This window comes from Pan troglodytes, chromosome 1 (genome assembly GCF_028858775.2).
Source record: "Pan troglodytes isolate AG18354 chromosome 1, NHGRI_mPanTro3-v2.0_pri, whole genome shotgun sequence".
Classification (NCBI taxonomy): Eukaryota; Metazoa; Chordata; class Mammalia; order Primates; family Hominidae; genus Pan; species Pan troglodytes.
In genome coordinates, this window is record NC_072398.2 from 130,789,490 (window position 1) to 130,810,429 (window position 20,940).

Here is a 20,940-nt window from a genome sequence, read left to right on the forward strand (position 1 = left end):
CGGAGTTTCACCATGTTGGCCAGGCTGGTCTCAAACTCCTAGAATCACATTATCTGAAAATGGCTGTACCCTTTTATCTTTTTTTTTTTTTTTTTTTTTTTTTTGAGACAGGGTCTTGCTCTGTCACCCAGCACCCAGGCTGGAGTGCAGTGGCATGATCTTGGCTCACTGCAGCCTTGACCTCCCGGCCTCAATCAATCCTCTCACCTTGGCCTCCTGAGTAGCTGGGACCACAGGCACATGCCACCATGCCTGGCTAATATTTGTATTTTTCGTAGAGGTGAGATCTTACCATGTTGTCCAGGCTGCTCTCGAACTCCTGGGCTTAAGTGATCCACCTGCCTTGGCCTCCCAAAGTGCTGAGATTACAGGCATGAGCCACAACAACCGGCCAGTAGTGCCCTTTTTATTAAACTTTTAAAAATTAGTATGTAAGGCCAGGTGTGGTGGCTCATGCCTGTAATTCCAACACTTTGAGAGGCCAAAGCAGGAGAATCACTTAGGGCTGGGAATTTGAGACTAGCCCAGGCAACATAGTAAGACCTCATCTCTACAAAAAGACTGGATAGGAGTATCACTTAAGCCCAGGAGATGGAGGCTGCAGTGAGCCATGATCACACCATAGCAGTACAGCCTGGGCAACAGAACAAGAATTTGTCTCAAAAACAAACAAACAAAAATCAAACAAAAAAATTAGTATTTGACTCAAAGAAAGTATCTTATTGCCAATGCCCTTATTTCCTGACAGGTTTATACAAATACTCCTATGAAATAAAGAGATAACAAAGGCACAGCATTTAATTCAGCTCAGTTGAGTTGATGCATTGAAGTTACCTAGGGATGTAAAGGTTACAACCAATGGTGCTGACACTTGATTCCTTGCTTTCTCAATTTGGAACTACTGACTGCCTGAACATTTCCTTTTTCTGTTTTATTTCATTGTCTCATTGTCTGTTGGGTGGTTGGTTGGTTTTGCCACTTATTTGTTCCCCATCAATAAGTTACATTTGATTTACCAAAAAGGAAATAAAGGCTCTTCAGACCTAAGCATCTCCTATCATCTCTGAATTGCAAATATCTAAATACTGCCTTACACAGGCCAGGCTCTCAATAAACATGAGTCAGACTGAGCATAGGGACCCGACGCTCTTATGGCTCCCAGCCTCTCCCTATTTACATTTCCTAATTCCCTAAAATACCTGTGGGGAAGAAAATATCAACAGTCTATCTTCAAGTCTGGATTATCATTTTTGATGCTATTTTCTACTAAGAATTTAGGTTTTATGACAAACTACTGCTATTGGTTAATAATGTGAAACTGTATTTATTTTACAAATCTACTTGCTGAAAGGGACAAGTTATAGTGCTGTTCTTTCATCACTGATGCTTATTTCTTCCTTGGGTTTTTTTGGAGGGGGTTGGGGGGAGTAGAATCTTTTGTGTTTACTTGGTTTTGTTTTTTCTCTCTCGCATTCTAAAGTATATAGAATACAGAGACTTATCCTGGAACATGAAGCATAAAACTAAAGGACAGAACTCTGAGGAAGACTTTCTTTTCACTGTATAGCTATAAATATTATTTAAGTAAATATAATACAAATTAACACTTTAAAGATTTTAGAAGAATGCTTAAACTTTATAAGCTTTCATAAATTATATCAGATAGAGAATGGTCTTCACAAAATCTTCCTAGAAACTTTATTTTAAAATATTTCCTATGAGAAACTCCCCACAGGAAGCAAACATAACTGACTTTTTTTTAGAGCTTTCTGCCTGATTTTTAGGAAAATGTTTAAAGCTGCTAGCATTTACTTTGCTTAGGTATTTTTGGAATTCAGTTTCCTCGGTTAAGTTTCAAAAGCACACCAGCCAAGAAATGATTTCCTGCTTAGCGAAGCTTGGCCAGCATCTCCGAGGTCAAATCACTGAGAGGTGAGTTCTCTCACTCGAGGAATCAAAACAAATTCAAAGTTAATGAGAGCAGAGAAAAATCTACTAATCTCAACATTAGACCTTGTCCTAATTTCCTAATTAATTTTCTAATTAATCTCAAATTTGCTAATCTCAAAATTAGGCCTTGTGCTAATGTCCTTCCTTTTCACAACTGGGCCTCCCTCTTATGGTCATCCTGGCCCACAGTTTTATACCAGTGATGCTGTTCAACAGAGAAGATACTTTGGTATTGGAATAAAAATTTGAGGGATAACAAAATATTTTGTCAATTGTTTAGCTGATGTTTTATATGAGTGGGCTGATTTTTTAAAAAAAAACTCTTTAATGTTTTTTCCTCTCAAATTTTAAGCATGTCCCCCACTTAAAAAATACTATTACATAATCAAAGCACCCTAGAAGAAGCAATACTAACACCCAGTGGAGACATTGATGATTGAAGTACCTTCTATGGAACATTAACTTCTCTTTTGAGATCTTTCACAGAGGAACTTTACCATGCAGACAAAGTCACAGTTTGGAGACAATAGGACAGGACTCTATGTATGAGCCCAGTCAATGTTTTCTCAGATTCTGCCCTAATATCAGGAGAATATCATGCCTCTAAATTGTACAGTGGCCTCTTCCTTACTCTGGTCTGTCTCCTCTGTAGCTGGGACCACAGGAAGGTGTCACCACGCCTGGCTAATTTTTGTATTTTTAGTAGAGATGGGGTTTCACTATGTTGGCTAGGCTGGTCTTGAACTCCTGACCTCAAGTGATCTGCTCACCCCAGCCTCCCAAAGTGCAGGGATTACAAAGCAAATATGATGAGTGGGCCCTTCAAGGAGAACACTTGCAAGGTTACACCATAGCCACAGGCTTTCAATGAGCTACCTGCTCTATTACAGATTATTTTCTGCTTTACACAAGAAGCTCACAGGTTACAAAAACACTGTATGCCATAGCAAAGTGAAGTTTAAAATTGGTCAATTCCAATAAATACAGTGTAAATATAAAATAGAGAGGGTCATAGAAAGAATACTGAGACCTCTGGACTATTTGCCAGCTCTGTAGCAGCACAGCACATGACCCATTACAAATCACAATCTGCAGCCAGCCACTATCCACCTTTTGTTTTAGATTTCTATCTTGAAACTGGAACAAATACTCTTCTTTTTTTTTTTTTTAATACTATCTCACTCTGTCACTCAGGCCGGAATACAGTGGCATGATCTTGGCTCACTGCAACCTCCACTTCCCAGGTTCAAGCAATTCTCATGCCTCAGCCTCCTGAGTAGCTGGGACTACAGGCAGGTGTCACCACGCCTGGCTAATTTTTGTATTTTTAGTAGAGATGGGGTTTCACCATGTTGGCCAGGCTGGTCTTGAACTCCTGACCTCAAGTGATCTGCTCACCCCGACCTCTCAAAGTGCGGGGATTACAAAGCAAATACCCTTCTGAACTTTCTAAACTGAAGTGGACATAGCCAGCCCTCTATAATAACCGCAACAACAGCTCACATTTATTGCTCACTTGTGACATTCCACCATTATCCAAAGCAATAGGAATGGCACCAGAGGGGTCCAGTTTAATCACACACATAATGTCTCCCAGACTAGGGGTCCTGGGCAAGGCTAAAATATAATGAGCACACTGTGTTTTACAAGGAGAACATAAGCCCAGAGTCAGAGAGGGCCTTTGATGAACATTTACACAGCAAGAGTAGTAAGCAGGATCAATCCAAAACTTTCTCACTGAGCCTGATAATTTGTGTAAATCTTAATTATGAGGCCATAACAAGTTTCATGCTTCAGAATTTAAATAATTCTCAGGTTGAATTGGTCAATAGTACTAAGACTTTTCAGAAATAACTAAATCTAACTCTAAATATCTATATTATTTAGACTTTTCAGAAATAACTAAATCTAACTCTAAATATCTATATTATTTAGAGTTATTATTGTATAGATACAATAATAATATCTATATTATTATTGTATTATATTTCATTCTCTTAACAGATTGGTTCAGAATCACCTGCAGGGCTTATTAAAACACAGATTGCTGGGTCTCACCTCCAGAATTTCTGATTCAGTAGGGCCTGAGAATTTACATTTCTAACAGGTTTTCCAGTAATGCTGACACTGTTGGTCCAGACACCACACATTGAAATCCACTACTCTAAGATACAGCTAAATTTTGGAGAAGCACTACATAAACATGTAACTGGTCCCACCCCTGGGAATCTTTTATATGAAGCTAAAACACTGTCCATCTGGTCAAGTAGTCCCCAAAGAACTCTATCTACATTCTCTTAAAAAGGAATTCTAAATCATGCAATAAGCCTTTTAAAAGCATTTTACAAAAAACACATTTCCCCAGATTCCTCAGCAAACCTTATTACAATTTGTAAATTCATACATTCCAGGTGATAACACCTTAGGAACAAGTCCCTTTAATGATTCCGTAATCAAGCTGCCTTAAATGTCATTATTCCAGAAGTTCCAAATTCAGATGTTCTCAGGTGCCAAGAATCTGACGTGGGGCAGCTGGTAAATAAGAAAAGCATTCCCTATCCAAAGCGCAGTAAGCTCCAACCTACTGCTCTTGTGAGGGAATCTGGGTGCAGAATGGTCAGATATTGCAATATTTAAAAGAAGCCAAAATTGAAGCTTTCATAAACTGCAGATGTTGACTATGAATTAAAATTTTTTAAACAGTGTTTAAGCTCAAGAAAACATGTCTGTGGACAGAATGCAGGCCACAGGTGACCAATTTGCTAAATCTGGGTGCCAGGATACTGCGGCTGAAGAAGGTTCTATGGGTTCCATCAGCATGAATTGAGTAGCTGTTGTGTGTCAAACACTTTGCTGAGCAATGCAGTGACAAGGGGAGAAGAAACCCACTCTCTAACCTCAAAGGCTAATGAATATTTAATGCAAAATATTGGCCAAGGCTTATTACAAACAGAGGAGAATAACTGTATAGGATGCATTTACAGCACACAAGGACCAATAAAATGATACTAATTACAGGTACAGTAAGTGTTTCATTTAACAAGGCAAAAAAAATAGTAGATAAAAGGTGGAATTTAGTATTGACTATCAATTAACATAATCAAACCTACAGAAATTTCTGTATTGCTTACCTGAGAGTCAAAGTTTTGCCCCTGTTATGTAAATCATAAGTGTATATCATAAATACTTAATGGTACTTATAAACCAAAGTACAATGACTGCTATGATAGAACAATACAAATTAAGATAAGGGTATTGACCCCAGACATTTTCTATCTTGGAAAGAAAAGCTATGTGAAAGGTTATATTCTAGTGGGATCACTCCTTGTAAAACACAAGCCACAGCAACTTGGAGAGAGAAAAAAGTAATGACAAGCTGCACAAATAACAAATAGCTCAGGCTACACTTGGATTATGGCAATAAACACAAATCATGCACTTGTTCAGCTTCAGTCAGGAGAGCACAAACTACTTAACCATTCAATAACAAAAGGTGATGCAATTAGGCTCAAAGCCAAAGCCAAAAAAAAAAAAAAGAGTTAAAGGTCAATTTAAAGAAACACAGAAAAGTAAAATCTTCAAATTATTTGGTTAGAATGCTGTATTTAATTAAGCTGTATGAATCAGTCTGACTGAGCTAAGGAAGACATTAATGCAGCCTGGATAATATGCTCTTTAATAAAAATAGAGCCCATGCACCTCCTAAACATGCAAGTTCCGTCAATGATCATGGTCATATTAAGGAGATCACAGCACAGGGACCGCAATGACCAAGGCATCATTCTCTTACAGGTGGCTAGGCTAGCCCAGTAATGGCCGCAGCAATCAGCATCTCCATAGCAATCAGTGGTCATCTCACTGCAAAAGCGATAAAATGAGCAGGTCTTCCTGTGAGCAGCCATGACCTTTACAAGTTTTACCTCCAACTTTCTCAGGAAAGGAATACTCTGGAAAATGTTCTTTGGCTGTACAAAACAAAATATGGTTTATGTTTTTATTTAGTGCCAAGATGAAATAGATTGAATCATTTCTTTAAAAAGAAAAAGGTGTCTCTGTGTGGCCCACTTTGTTTCAAACCCAATACATTTCATTAATGAAATGGCACATTTGATTAAAGCAGAAGTCAAAATGTCAGAGAAAAGTTGCTCATGAAGATGATTTCATCGTGTTAATAATCAATAACTGAAGGCACGTGGGATTCTCTATAAACGGGGTTCTTCCTGCCTGAGGATTCCTAACAGGCATAAGGGGTTCTTGCCTTGCAAACTCGGTATATGCTTGCTCCTATGGGAGTTGACATTGCTTTGGAGCCCCTAGAACCTCTTTAAACTACATGAACTATCTCCAGAATGTAGCTTGCTTTTCTTCCCCACAAACCTATGAGCCAGAAACAGAAGAGAACCACATGAAGAAATCTCAACATGTTTTTGTAGTTATAATAGGGTGGTCTAGTCATTACATCAAAAGAGTTCTGGTGTATATAACCCCCTGATAGGGTGGCAGGTGCCTGGTTTACAGGATAGGATTATGGCACTGATTCATTCAGCAACAAGGACATTCCCTAAGCCCCACCATCTGCCAGGTACTTCCAATGCTTCAATATAATGGTTGGTTTCATGATACCCACCCACTTCCCCTTTTACCCTGAAAGGGCTATTGTGGGATGTTTTGTAAATTTAAAATTACATTTCTGTGAATACTCCTTTAATCCTTTTTTAAAATAGTCCTCAAGATTACTGTAATTATCCTGTTGATTCATAACAGCAGGTATTAAAAAAAAGAAAAACCACTGCCCTAGAAAATGTCCCCTTTTTTCAGAGACTTTTTTTTTCTCCAAACTCAGGTTTTATTTTTCTCAGAGGAAAATGAAATCAATAATTAAAACTGTATTGATGGCCAAGCACAGTGGCTCATGCCTGTAATCCCACCACTTTGGGAGGCTCAGGCGGGAAGCTAGCTTAAGCCCAGAAGTTCAAGACCAGCCTGATCAACATAGTGTGTCCCTGCCTCTACAAAAACTAAAAAAAAAAAAAAAATAGTTAGCTGGGTGGGGTGCAGAAGTGTGCACCTGTATTTCCAGTTAGTCAGTTGACTGAAGTGGGAGAATCATCAAAGCCCAGGAGTTTGAGGCTGCAGTGAGCTATGACTGCACCATGGCACTCCAGCCCAGGTGATGCAGTGAGACCCCCTCTCAAAAAAAAAAAAAAAAAAAAAGAATAGAGGAAGGTATTCAGTTTTTTCAAAATACCACAACTTTGTCTTTTGTTAGTAAAGTCTTCTTTTTCAGAAGACTTTAGCCCAGTGTTCTTAGCATGTCTGTGTCAAGGATCCCTCTGAGAACCTGAAGAAAAGCCATGAATCCTCCCAGAAGAAAAATGTAAATACATACAAAATTGTACATATAATTTCAAGGGTTTATGGATCCCTTGAATTACCAGAATAATAATTCCAGCTCAAGGCTATCAATCATTGATGACATTTAACATTAAATAACATACACAGTTTAACAAATTGTTCTCACTTCAATGCATCTTCCCTCTTTTGATTGCTTCCCCTATCCTAGGGGAAAGACCAAACAGCAACCTATTACTGCCTAATTCCTAGTACTGACAATTTTTTAAAGTACAGTTTAAATAAGCAGCAGGTTTTTTATTGGTGATGATGCATTTTATGTTTGGATTTTTAATCTAAGCATATGTTTGATGGGATAATTTTCCATTCTGATTGACATAATTAAAATAAGGACATTGGGAATATATTGCATATGGACACAGAAACACAAAAATAGCGATAAATCACCACCTCAAATCATCAACTGGAAAAAAACATCTTCTCATTTCAAAAATGAGAAATTTGGGATTGGAATAAAATGTACAGCAAAATATTACCTATCTATATAAAGCACAGAATGAGGAAGAAAAATCATACAAGCTTTCTTGGAAGGAATAAAAATTTCCAAACTAAAAAGTGAAATGTGCCTAAAAGAACTGGGAAATCACACAAGAGAAGAATCCTACGACGAAGTTACTGGTTAACACAGTGCGAAATTACTCAGAGAAGTAAAGGAGTTTGAGGATCCAGCAAGTGCCATCAGATTCAGCATTTAAGATGTTATTAAAGCAGTTTTGGTAGAGTAGGGAAGGCAAAAGTTAGATAACAAAGGGTTAAGAAATCAGCGCACAGGAAGGATGGAGGCAGGCTCTTCTTCTGAAACCTCTGGAAGCAAAAGGAGAAAGGGGGATCTGCAAATGAAGGGGATCATGACAAAGTCAAAAGAAGTCTCTGTGTGTCTGTTGTCCCTGCACTAGGCACTGAGAACACAAAGATACATGACATCCTCCACCTTCCACCCTCTAGAAGCTCATAGAATAGTGAGAATGACAGGTGCAAACAGGTAATTACAATTCATCAATGATACAGATCTGCACAGAGAATGATGGGAAAACAAGGGAGGCACCCTCAATCCAGTCCAAAAGGACAAGAAGATGCTTCCTAAAGGGTGGTGGCTGGACAAGGTATTAAAGAATGAAGAGCTATCAAGCCAGAGGGTAAGGGCATCCCAGTCAGACTGGTCTTCATGAGCAAATGCATGGAACAGCTGGTATGGTAGAGTGAAGTGCAAGGCTGGGAGTGGCAAGGGTACTGCTGCTTCCCAGTAAATTAGTGCATGAAATCATCCACTGGGAAGACAACAAGGGTGAGAGCTGGCAAGGCAGAAAGACAAGAAAGCAAAGTACCCAAGACCTTACTGAAGTAAGTGACCATGGGCTGCAGGCAAGAGACATCAGCAGGGTGCCAGTGGACTGAGAGAACAGGGAGACTGAAGGTCTAGCAATCCCAGTAGTGTGAGAGGGACAGAATGTGCAAAGTGAGTAACAAAGGCATTTTCCAAGGGGGAGAATCTGGAGTCTGGGTTCGTGCAAGTGAAGCAGACAGAATGGCCCTAACACTTACTGGAATGAAAGAGGCAGAGGAGCCTCAAAGTCAGCGTGGGACAACAAGGTCAGGTAGCTGGGGCAATGCTAAGAGTGAACAAAGGATGACTGTAAACCAGAGGCTATGGTTCCTACTGAAGGTGAAAAGAAGAACAGGAAAAATGTGGTCAAGAGCCATGAAATCTAGCCCTGACTTTGCCTGCTGCACTGGGCAAGTCACACACCTTTCCCAGGCCTCCCTTTCTGAGTCTTGACTAAATGGTCATTTAGATTCCTAAAATTATATTGGACAGCTTTCCCATATAGAAACAATAGCTTTAAGGCTGAGAAACAGGTGTTCATCGATTTTGTAGAAGAACTGTCTTTATTATATTCCCTATCAGAATTCACAAATGTTACATTGGTAACTTTACTATGTATAGGACTTTAAAATGTACAAAGCTTTTACATATTGATATAGTTTGGATATTTGTCCTCTCCAAATCTCACGTGATCCCCAGTGTTAAGAGGTGGGGCCTTGGGTCATGGGGGCAGATCTCTCATGAACGGCTCGGTGCCATTCTGAGGGGATTGAGTGGGTTTTCACTCTTAGTTCCCCCAAGATTTTGTTGTTAAAAAGAGTGTGGCACCTCCCTCCCCTCTCCCTTGCTCCCTCTCTTGCCATATGACATGACTGTTCCCCTTCACCTTCTGCCTTGAGTGAAAGCTTCCTGAGGGACTCACCAGAAGCAGATGTTGGTGCCACAATTCATGTACAGCCTGTGGAACCATGAGCCATATAAAACTCTTTTCTTTATAAATTACCTAGCCTCTGGTATTCCTTTATAGCAATGCAAAACAGACTAAGACATGTTTTCTAATATAATACTAACCACCACCCTGTGACAGTTCTGTAATTCCTATCTTACAGATGAAGAAACTAAGATTCCACAAAACTGAAGCAATTCCAACTTTGGATTGGTACAGTAAATCTTTTTCTCCTAATTAGAGATTCTATGTAGTATGCTTCATTGAGATAACTCATGACTTATCAACATTTGGGTTTTTAAAATTCAATCATTCAGCAAGTAATGCAGTGCCCATTAATTGTCCTAAAGCTACATATGTCATTCCAGACAACCAACAGATTACCTTACCACTAAAATGAACCAAGGAGAGTGTTTAAACTTTATTAATAATGTCAAAACACAGCATTATAAATGAAAGCAAATAGAAACAAGTTTACATACATATACTTACCATACTGTTCAGTGTAGAAAATGGTAGAAAAAATACTCTCAACTCAACCCATCTACTCTTCTGCAACTGCTATAAGTAGAACACTGAGTCAGACCAGTGATTTTACTTTCCTGATAATGACTCCTTTCTCTTTGGCTACCCTAGATAGTACTCGGTTCCCAGATTAATTATAATACCCAATTCATACCAACTACATACTAATGACTAATCAAGACAGCAAAGAAATTCCTTGGTCTTCAAAAGAAAAAAATAGACTTCCATTATTTATTAATTATCCTTTTCTTATTTACTCAGCCATTAAAAGTTCATTTTATATAAAAAGGATATTATTTACTTCCTAGGTGATTGCAAAAACCTCTATTTTACTTTCTAAAATACTGGCTTCTTTTCTGAAAAACAGATCTGGCTTAATTAAAGGAATTTACATGTATCTTTTCAAGTCAGACAACTTTGTAAGTTAATTCCTACAAAAGTTGAGTAAAACAGATTTTATTATGTTGGTTCAAAAGTAATTGTGGTTTTTAACATTAAAAGTAATTATAAAAACCACAGTTGCTTTTGCACCAACCTAATATGTTATATGATTATTGATTCTTTTTGGTATAATTCCATGTCCACCTCTCACTTTGAAATCAATGGCAAAAATTTGTAAATTCATAAGGATACAACATATTCTACAGGAAATTCTCTATCAGACTGCTTTTTATACCTAAGTTCATTAAAAACCAATCAAATCAAAAAATAATCACAGAACAGTTAATATGTCCAAGGCATTGTACTATGTAACACCAGTAACATTTTACCCAGCAGAAAGAGCAAAATACCTGAGCAATATAATTTAGTATTTATCCTTAAGAGTCCTCTGTATAGCATTTTGTCTTTCAAACTGAAATAGTAAAGATCTTCATTTAGAAATTGGAAGACAAGGAGATAAATATTGCTTTCTGTGTGATAAAATAAGTTTACTAAAACTAGGTATATAGATGAGTTTCCTCATATGCTTGAAGAAGAAAAAAAAAGCCACATGCCAAAATCCACATAAAAGTACAGAAAATGAAACCAGATACCCATGTGAAATCAAAACTATAGATGAATACTAAATGTATGACCAGAATTCTATCATCTCAGGTAAATTCCATTCTCTGTTGCTGCTGGTTCATCAATCTCACTTGGCTGTTAACTACACAGAACATTTAAGAAACATGCAAAAAATTTCAATCTTGACCAAACAGAAAATGTTATGCACACAGCTCCAGCCATGATAAGCCCTGTTCATCACTTGGAAACAGGGTCTACAGGCATATCTGAAGGTTTCAGAAAAATTATCCTAGGAGGGAATTTGATAGAGACTCATTAACAACAGCCTAAAAGGATTTGTGCTTTCTTTCTTAGATCACTATTCCAGTGACTTCATTCAGCTCATATTGCAATTCATTCTGAAAACTGAAAGAGGTTAACATGTCCTTTGTGGTATAATCAGGAGGATCACTTTCAAATTCTAGGTGAACTACTCACATAAATTTCCAGAGATCAAGATCACCTGACTAAATGTTTTGTGCACACCAACCCCACTGAGCAGATCCTATGGTTCAAATGTTTTAATTCCAAATTATAAATATCACTACAATACTCACTTTTAGTTTCTTGTTTAGTTTGCAGCAATATCTGTACACCATTGCCAAGTTCAGCGGTCCAAAATCTGCATAGAAACTAAGATACAAGAAAAACAAAAAATGTAGTATTTAGTCAAAGTATAATTTTCAGTAACATCAATGTTCATCTTTAATTTCATTAAATTTACAATCAAATTTCAATTATCTTATAACTAATCTGATCCATGGTATAATCCAAATAACTAATGGTTTCGTCCTAATGCCCTCTAGTTACTCTAACTAGTCTCTTAATAGGGAACTAGTGGCCGGGCGCGGTGGCTTATGCCTGTAATCCCAGCACTTTGGGAGGCTGGGGCAGGCAGACTGCCTGAGGTCAGGTGTTCGAGACCAGCCTGACCAACATGGAGAAACCCCATCTCTACTAAAAATACAAAATTAGCCAGGCAGTGTGGTGCTTGCCTATAATCCCAGCTACTCGGGAGGCTGAGGCAGGAGAATCACTTGAACCCGGGAGGTGGAGGTGGAGGTTGCGGTGAGCCAGAGATCGCACCACTGCACTCCAGCCTGGGCAACAAGAGTGAAACTCCATCGCAAAAAAAAAAAAAAACAGAACTAATTGGACAGTTTTAAGTTCCACCTCCTTTTATCTGCCTGCCAGACCATTTAAGTAAACACACTAAAGAGCAGGCAAAGAAAGAACCAACAGGAATATAACAAGTACATGGCCTGTACTACTTGCTTTTATTTCTTTATCATATATTTTAGTCATAATCTTACTTGTGTACTTTGGATTCCAACTATTCCTCTCAAACATAGCTCACAATTTTCAAGTATCTTAAATCCAGTGGTATTTTTTCAGTTTTCGTTCTCCATGAACTTTCTGTATTATAAGACACACTGGCTCCTCCCCCTCTCTTCATCCCCTAACATCTCCAGGATACAGTCATCAATCTGTAGATCTTCTCTCTTAGCCAACATCATGAATTTAACTGACGACCCTATGGAAAAGTGATGTCTCTTCCACTTGAGAGCCAGTGTCAGTCTTCTCCATCTCGGCTACCTGCTGGGTCCACCATCTACAGGCCCTTCCGTCACCTGGAACTCAAAATATCTAAAACTCAACCCATCTTTCCTTCACATCATCCCTCCAGACAAAAAAACACTTTGCTTCTCCCAGTCACTCAGGCATTAAATCTCTCAATCACAATAGGCCAAAAAATAAATATTTAATTCTGATATATCAAACAAGCTACTACTATAATTCATCCTTTCCCTTTCTCTTCCTATTTTGCCAACAGAAGTCCAGATCCTTTTCATCTCACACCTGTACTTTATATATATATATATATATATATATATATATATATATATATACTTTAAGTTCTAGGGTACATGTGCACAACGTGCACATTTGTTACATATGTATACATGTGCCATGTTGGTGTGTTGCACCTATTAACTCAGCACTTACATTAGGTATATCTCCCAATGCTATCCCTCCCCCCTCCCCCCACCCCATGACAGGCCCTGGTGTGTGATGTTCCCCTTCCCATGTCCAAGTGTTCTCATTGTTCAGTTCCCACCTATGAGTGAGAACATGCGGTGTTTGATTTTTTGTCCTTGCGATAGTTTGCTCAGAATGTTGGTTTCCAGCTTTATCCATGTCCCTACAAAGGACATGAACTCATCATTTTTTATGGCTGCATAGTATTCCATGGTGTATATGTGCCACATTTTCTTAATCCAGTCTATCACTGATGGGCATTTGGGTTGGTTCTAAGTCTTTGCTATTGTGAATAGTGCCGCAATAAACATACGTGTGAATGTGTCTTTATAGCAGCATGATTTATAATTCTTTGGGTATATACCCAGTAATGGGATGGCTGGGTCAAATGGTATTTCTAGTTCTAAACCCTTGAGGAATCGCCACACTGTCTTCCACAATGGTTGAACTAGTTTACAGTCCTACCAACAGTGTAAAGTGTTCCTATTTCTCCACATCCTCTCCAGCACCTGTTGTTTCCTGACTTTTTAATGATCGCCATTCTAACTAGTGTGAAATGGTATCTGATTGTGGTTTTGATTTGCATTTCTCTGATGGCCAGTGATGATGAGCATTTTTTCATGTGTCTGTTGGCTGCATAAATGTCTTCTTTTGAGAAATGCCTGTACTTTTTAAAATCTCTCTCCCCTTCCCAATCATCCCGTATTCCAAGAAAGATATTAGTCTTCATAAAGTCTCAGTTCTCACATATCCTCCCACTATTCAAAAATGTTTAATGGTTTCTTATTGCCTTTAGAATAATTCCTTGGCCCAGCAATCAAAGCCTTACACAACATTCCCCTAGCTTCCAGGCTGACCTTATCTCCTGAGAGGTCCCATAGGAAATCTGCATTCCAACAAACATGTCCATTCCTTATTCCCAAATATTCTAAATGTATTCTTTATCTAAGCCTCCACTCACATCGGTTTCTTTGTCTAGAGTGTCCTCCTTTTCTTTCTGCTACACTCTACCTTGCTCAAAGTCCAGTGCAAATCCCACCTTCTCCATGAAGCCTTTCCAATCATCCTAGGGAACACCTTTCTCTCAAAGTTTTCAAAACTTACTGTCTGAGTCATTCGTTTAGTCTACTACATATACTACTAAATATTGCAAATTATTTTAAGTATTGATTCTACTTAATCAACTACAATGTAAGTCTCTCTGTCAGGGACTGTATCATATACTTATGATTAGAAGAATGTCCTACACGTAATACAAAAGCAGAAACGAGTATTCATTATGAAATAGTTTGTTCATTAATGCTTTAAGTTCAATTTAGTCTAGACCACAAATTTACTAAATACCAACATATTTCCAAAATCCATCCCCAAAAGACCTTTGAATTAGTCATTTAATTTTTTTGCTGCCACCCAAATGACACTATCATAACTATGTCATTACATTACATAAAATCTGCCAATAGCCACTTGCCTTAGATAAATAAAGAATGCTGAATTTGTATATTTTATCCCTATTAGGCAGGTTGGTAATATTTTGAAATTTATATTACAGGTGGCACCAAATTTAGCTGTCCCTTTACACAGGCTTCATGAGAAGAACACAGAGATGCATCAGAGAAATGCAAATCAAAACCACAATGAGATACCATCTCACACCAGTTAGAATGGCGATCATTAAGAAGTCAGGAAACAACAGGTGCTGGAGAGGATGTAGAGAAATAGGAACACTTTTACACTGTTGGTGGGATTGTAAAGTAGTTCAACCATTGTGGAAGTCAGTGTGGCGATTTCTCAGGGATCTAGAACTAGAAATACAATTTGACCCAGCCATCCCATTACTGGGTATATACCCAAAGGACCATAAATCATGCTGCTATAAAGACACATGCACACGTACGTTTATTGCGGCACTATTCACAATAGCAAAGACTTGGAACCAACCCAAATGTCCAACAATGATAGACTGGATTAAGAAAATGTGGCACATATACACCATGGAATACTATGCAGCCATAAAAAATGATGAGTTCATGTCCTTTGTAGGGACATGGATGAAATTGGAAATCATCATTCTCAGTAAACTATCGCAAGAACAAAAAACCAAACACCGCATATTCTCACTCATAGGTGGGAATTGAACAATGAGAATACATGGACACAGGAAGGGGAACATCACAATCTGGGGACTGTTGTGGGGTGGGGGGAGGTAGGAGGGATAGCATTAGGAGATATACCTAATGCTAGATGACGAGTTAATGGGTGCAGCACACCAGCATGGCACATGTATACATATATAACTAACCTGCACATTGTGCACATGTACCCTAAAACTTAAAGTATAATAATAATAAAAAAGAAAGAAAGAAAGAAAGCAGCAGTGATTTGAAATAAAAGTTCTAGACTCATTTCTTAACTTCCCAGTGTGGTGTTATATTGTAAATGTAAACAAAATACCCACGAATCCAAAATGAACTATACCTATAATCCCCTTACTGACCAGTCCAAGACAAGTCAACAAAAACTAACTCAAAAGAACCAAAATGAAGAGTATAGGCATATCTCATTTTATTGCACTTCACTTTATCTGCTCACAGATAGTGCATTTTTTAACAAATTGAAGAACCGTGGCAACCCTGCATCAGGCAAGTCTATCAGTTCCATTTCTCCAACAGCATGTGCTCACTTCATGTCTCTGTTTCACATTTTGGTAACTCTCACAATATTTTAAATTTTCATTATTATTGTATCTGTTATGATGGTCAGTGATCTTTGATATTACTACTGTAATTGTTTTGGGTCTCCATAAACTGTACCCAAATAAGATAGCAAACTTAATTGATAAATGTCATATGTGTTCTGACTGCTTCACCAACTAGCCATTCCCCCATCTCTCTCCCTCTCCTTGGACCTCCCTATTCCCTGAGACACAACAATATTGAAATCAGGCCAATTAATAACCCTATCATGGCCTCTCAGTGTTCAAGTAAAAGCAAAAGTCACACATGGTTCACTTTAAATCAAAAGGTAGAAATGATTAAGCTTAGTGAAGAAGGTGTATTGAAAGCCAAGATAGGCCAAAAGCTAGGCCTCTTGCTCCAAACAGCCAACTGTGAATGCAAAAGAAAAGTTCTTGAAGGAAATTAATAGTGCTACCCCAGTGAACATATGAATGATACAAAAACAAAATAGCTTTATTGCTGATATGGAGAAAGTTTTAGTGATCTGGATAGAAGATGAAACCAGCCACAGCATTCCCTTAAGCCAAAGCCTCATCCAAAGCAAGGCCCTAATTCTCTTCAATTCTATGAAGGTTAAGAGAGGTGAGGAAGCTGCAGAATAAAAGTATGAAGTTAGCAGAGGTTGGTTCATAAGGTTTAAGATTTATGGGAGGAAGTCAACATATTAACATTCACAGGAGTTTGAAAGATGTTGATTCCAACGCTCATGAATGCTATTGAGGGGTTTAAGATGTCAGTGATGGAAGTAACTGCAGATGTGGTGGAAATGGCAAGAGAACTAAAATTAGAAGTAGAGTCTAATTGCTAAATTCTCATGATAAAACTTGAATGAGGAGTTGCTTTTCATTCAACTTTATCATGCTCACACCTTTTGCTCATGAATGAGCAAAGAAACTGGGTTCTTCAGATGGAATTTACTCCTTTTGAAGATGCTGTGAATATTATTGAAATGACAACGAAAAAATTAGAATATTACACATACTTAGTTGATAAAGTAGCCCCAGGGTTTGAGAGGATTAACTCCTATTTTGAAAACTCTAAGTAAAATGCTATCAAATAGCATCTCATGCTACAGAGAAATCTTTCATGAAAGGAAGAGTGAATCAATATGGCAAATTTCACTGCTGTCTTATTTTAAGAAATTGCCACAGCCACCCCAACCTTCAGCAACCACCACCCTGATCAGTCAGCAGCCATCACACTGGGGCAGGGCCCTTCACCAGCAAGAAGATTACAACTTGCTAAAGGCTCAGATGATCATTAGCATTTTTTAGCAATAAAGTATTTTTAGTTAAGGTATATACATTGCTTTCTTAGACACAATGCTATTACACACTTAATAGACCACAGTATAGTATAAACATAGCTTTTATATGTACTGAGAAACCAAAAAACCTTGTGTGACTTGCTTTATTGCAGTATTTGCTTTATTGTGGTGGTCTAGAACCAAACCTGCAATATCTCCACAGTATGCCTGTGTATAAATATGCATCTACCAGTATTGATTAAGGTAACCTTTTTTCTAAATAAGAGATTTTCTTATCCTTGGGTTAATGGAAGCAACACTTTTGACTAATATAACTTGTTTTTTTTCTACTTGTATATGAATATTGACACTGGTAGAATTTGAAGTTAAATTTGGAGTTTTTAGCTATGGTTATTTCAGCTTTTTAAACTCACTTTGAATAAATTTTGGGAAAGCAAAAATAATTCAAGTTATCCATAAAAATCCTCCAAAAACCAAATCCAGCAGCACCTCAAAAAGTTTATGCATGACGATGAAGTAGGCTTCATTCCTGGAATGCAAGGTTGGGTCAGCATATGCAAACCAATAAATGTGACACACCACATTAACAAAATTAAACATTTTTTTAAAATGTGATCATCTCAAAGACACAAAAAAAGCTTCTGATAAAATCCAACATCCGTTCATGGTAAAAATCCTTAACAAACTGGGCATCAAAGGAACATACCCCAAAATAATAAGAGCCATCTATGACAAACCCACAACCAACATCATACTGAATGAACAAAAGCTGGAAGCATTCCCTTTAGGAGCTGAAACAAGACAAGGATGCCCACTCTTACCACTCCTATTTAACACAGTACTAGAAGTCCTAGCCAGAGCAAGCAACCAAAGAAAAAATAAAAGGCGCTCAAATAGGAAAATAAGTCAAACTATCTCTTTCCATTGACGATATAATGATATACCTAGAAAATCCTAATGACTCTGCCAAAAGGCTCCTGGAACTGATAAACAACTTCAATAAGGTTTCAGGATACAAAATTCATGTACAAAAATCAGTAGCATTTCCATACACCAATAATATTCAAGCTAAGAGCCAAATCAAAAATGTAATCCCAGTTACAATAGCCTCAAAAGAACTAAAATACCTAGGAATACATCTAACCAACATGAAAGATCTCTACAAGGAGAACTACAAAACACTGCTAAAAGAAATTACAGACAACACAAATGAAAAAACATTACATGCTCATGGATTGGAAGAAACAATATGGATAAAATCACTATATTGCCCAAAGCAATCTACAGTTTCAACACTATTCCTATTACACTACCAGTATCATTTTTCACAGAATTAGGAAAAAAACTATTCTAAAATTCATATGGAACCAAAATAAGGCCAAATAGTCAAAGCAATAAGCAAAAAGAACAAAGCCAGAGGCATCGCATTACCCAAATTAAAACCCTACTCTAAGGCTATAATAACCAAAACAGCATGGTACTGGTACAAAAACAGACACATAGAACAATGGAACATTATAGAGAACCCCGAAATAAACCTGTACACCTACAGCCATCTGATCTTCAACAAAATCAACAGAAACAGCACTAGGGAAAGGACTTCCTATTCAATAAATGGTGCTGGGATAGCTGGCTAGCCAAATGCAAAAGAATGAAACTGGTCTCCTATCTATCACCGTATACAAAAATTAACTCAAGATAGATTAAAGATTTAAATGTAAGATCTCAAACTAAATGTCCCAGAAGAGGCCAGGAGCCGTGGCTCATGCTTATGAAATAGCACTTTGGGAGGCCAAAGTGGGAGGATTGCTTGAGCTCAGGAGTTTGAGACTAGCCTGAGCAACAAAGGGAGACTCCATCTCTACAAAAAAAAAAACTTTAGGCTGGGTGCAGTGGCTCACGCCTATAATCCCAACACTTTGAGAGGCTAAGGCAGGCCGATCGCTTGACCCCCAGGAGTTCAAGACCGGCCTGGGCAACATAGCAAAACCCCATCTCCTAAAAATTACAAAAATTATCTGGGTGTGGTAGTGCATGCCTATAGTCCCAGGTACTTGGGAGGCTGAGGCAGGAGAATTGCTTGAGCCCGGGAGGTCGAGGCTGCAGTGATTTCTGATGGTGCCACTACACTCCAGCCTGGGTGACAAAATGAGACCCTGTCTCCAAAAAAAAAAATTTTTTTTTTATTAGCCAGGTGTGGTGGCATACATCTATAGTCCTAGCTACTTGGGAGGCTGAGGCAGGAGGATCACTTGAGCCCAGAAGGTCAAGGCTGCAGTTAGCCATGATTATGCCACAGCACTCCAACTTAGGTGTCTCAAAAAAAAAAAAAAATTTTTTTAGAAGAAAACCTAGGAAACACCATTCTAAATATCAGCCTCAGGAAAGAATTTATGACTAAGTCCTCAAAAAGCAAACATTGACCAGTGGGACCTAATTAAACTAAAGAGCTTCTGAACAGCAAAATAAACTATCAACAGAGTAAACAGACAACATACAGAAGGGGAAAAATATTCGCAAACTATGTATCTGACAAAGGTCTAATATCTAGAATCCATAGGAATTTAACAGTTGAACAAGAGAAAAATAACCCCATTAAAAAATGAGCAAAAGACATGAACAGACACTTCTCAAAAGAAGAAATACAAGCACCTAACATATGAAAAATGATCAACATCACTAATCATCAGAGAAACACCAATCAAAACCATAATGAGACACCATCTCACACCAGTCAGAATGGCTACTATTAAAAAGTCAAGGCTAGGCAGTGGCTCACACCTGTAATTCCAGCACTTTGGGAGGCCAAGGTGGGCGGATCACGAGGTCAAGAGATCAAGACCATCCTGGCCAACATGGTGAAACCCCATCTCTACTAAAAATACAAAAATTAGCTGGGCGTGGTGGCACACGCCTGTAGTCACAGCTACCTTGGAGGCTGAGGCAGGAGAATCGCTTGAACCCAGGAGGCAGAGGCAGGAAAATTGCTTGAACCCAGGAGGTGGAGGTTGCAGTGAGCCGAGATTGCGCCACTGCACTCCAGCCTGGCGACAGAGCGAGACTCCATCTCAAAAAAAAAAAAAAAAATGTCAAAAAACAACAGATTCACACTGTTGGCAGCGGGAATCTAAATTAGTCCAGCCACTGTGAAAAGCAGTTTGGAGATTTCTCAAAATAACTTAAAACAGAACTACCATTCAACCCAGCAATCCCATTACTGGGTATATATCCAAAAGAAAATAAATCGTTCTATCTTCGCAGCAACATGGATGAAGCTGGAGGCTATTATCCTAAAAGAATTAATGCAGGAATAGAAAACCAAATACCGCATGTTCTCATTTATAAGTGGGAACTACACAATTGACTACTCACGGACAAAAAGATGGCAACAATAGACATGAAGGACTACTGAAGTGGGGAGGGAAGAAGGCAGTAAAGGGTTGCAAAACTAACTATTGGGAACTATGCTCACTACCTGGGTGACAGGATCATTTATACCCCAAACCTTAGCATCACAAAATATGCTTGTATACAAACCTGCACATATACCCCTGAATCTAAAATAAAAGTTGAAATTTTTTAAAAAAGAATTCGTCATCAAATTCCAGTTTCATACTAACCATTACAATCCAACTTCAAACTCAAATTCAAAGATGTACAATTTCTAACAATCAGATTGGCTTAGCCACATGTA

The 20,940-nt window shown here is 38.2% G+C and overlaps 1 protein-coding gene across 23 annotated transcripts in view; it reads right to left on the minus strand.

Moving 5' to 3' along the window:
- The window catches only part of CDC14A (cell division cycle 14A), a 176,012-nt gene that overhangs the window by 131,538 nt on the left and 23,534 nt on the right, over positions 1 to 20,940 (minus strand). For 21 of the 23 annotated variants that reach the window (XM_063781289.1, XM_063781356.1, XM_063781316.1 and 18 more), the window contains 1 exon segment: positions 11,759 to 11,834. In XM_063781289.1, coding sequence (XP_063637359.1) covers positions 11,759 to 11,800 — 42 coding nt within the window. In that variant the 5' untranslated portion in view covers positions 11,801 to 11,834. 23 annotated transcript variants of the gene reach the window in all.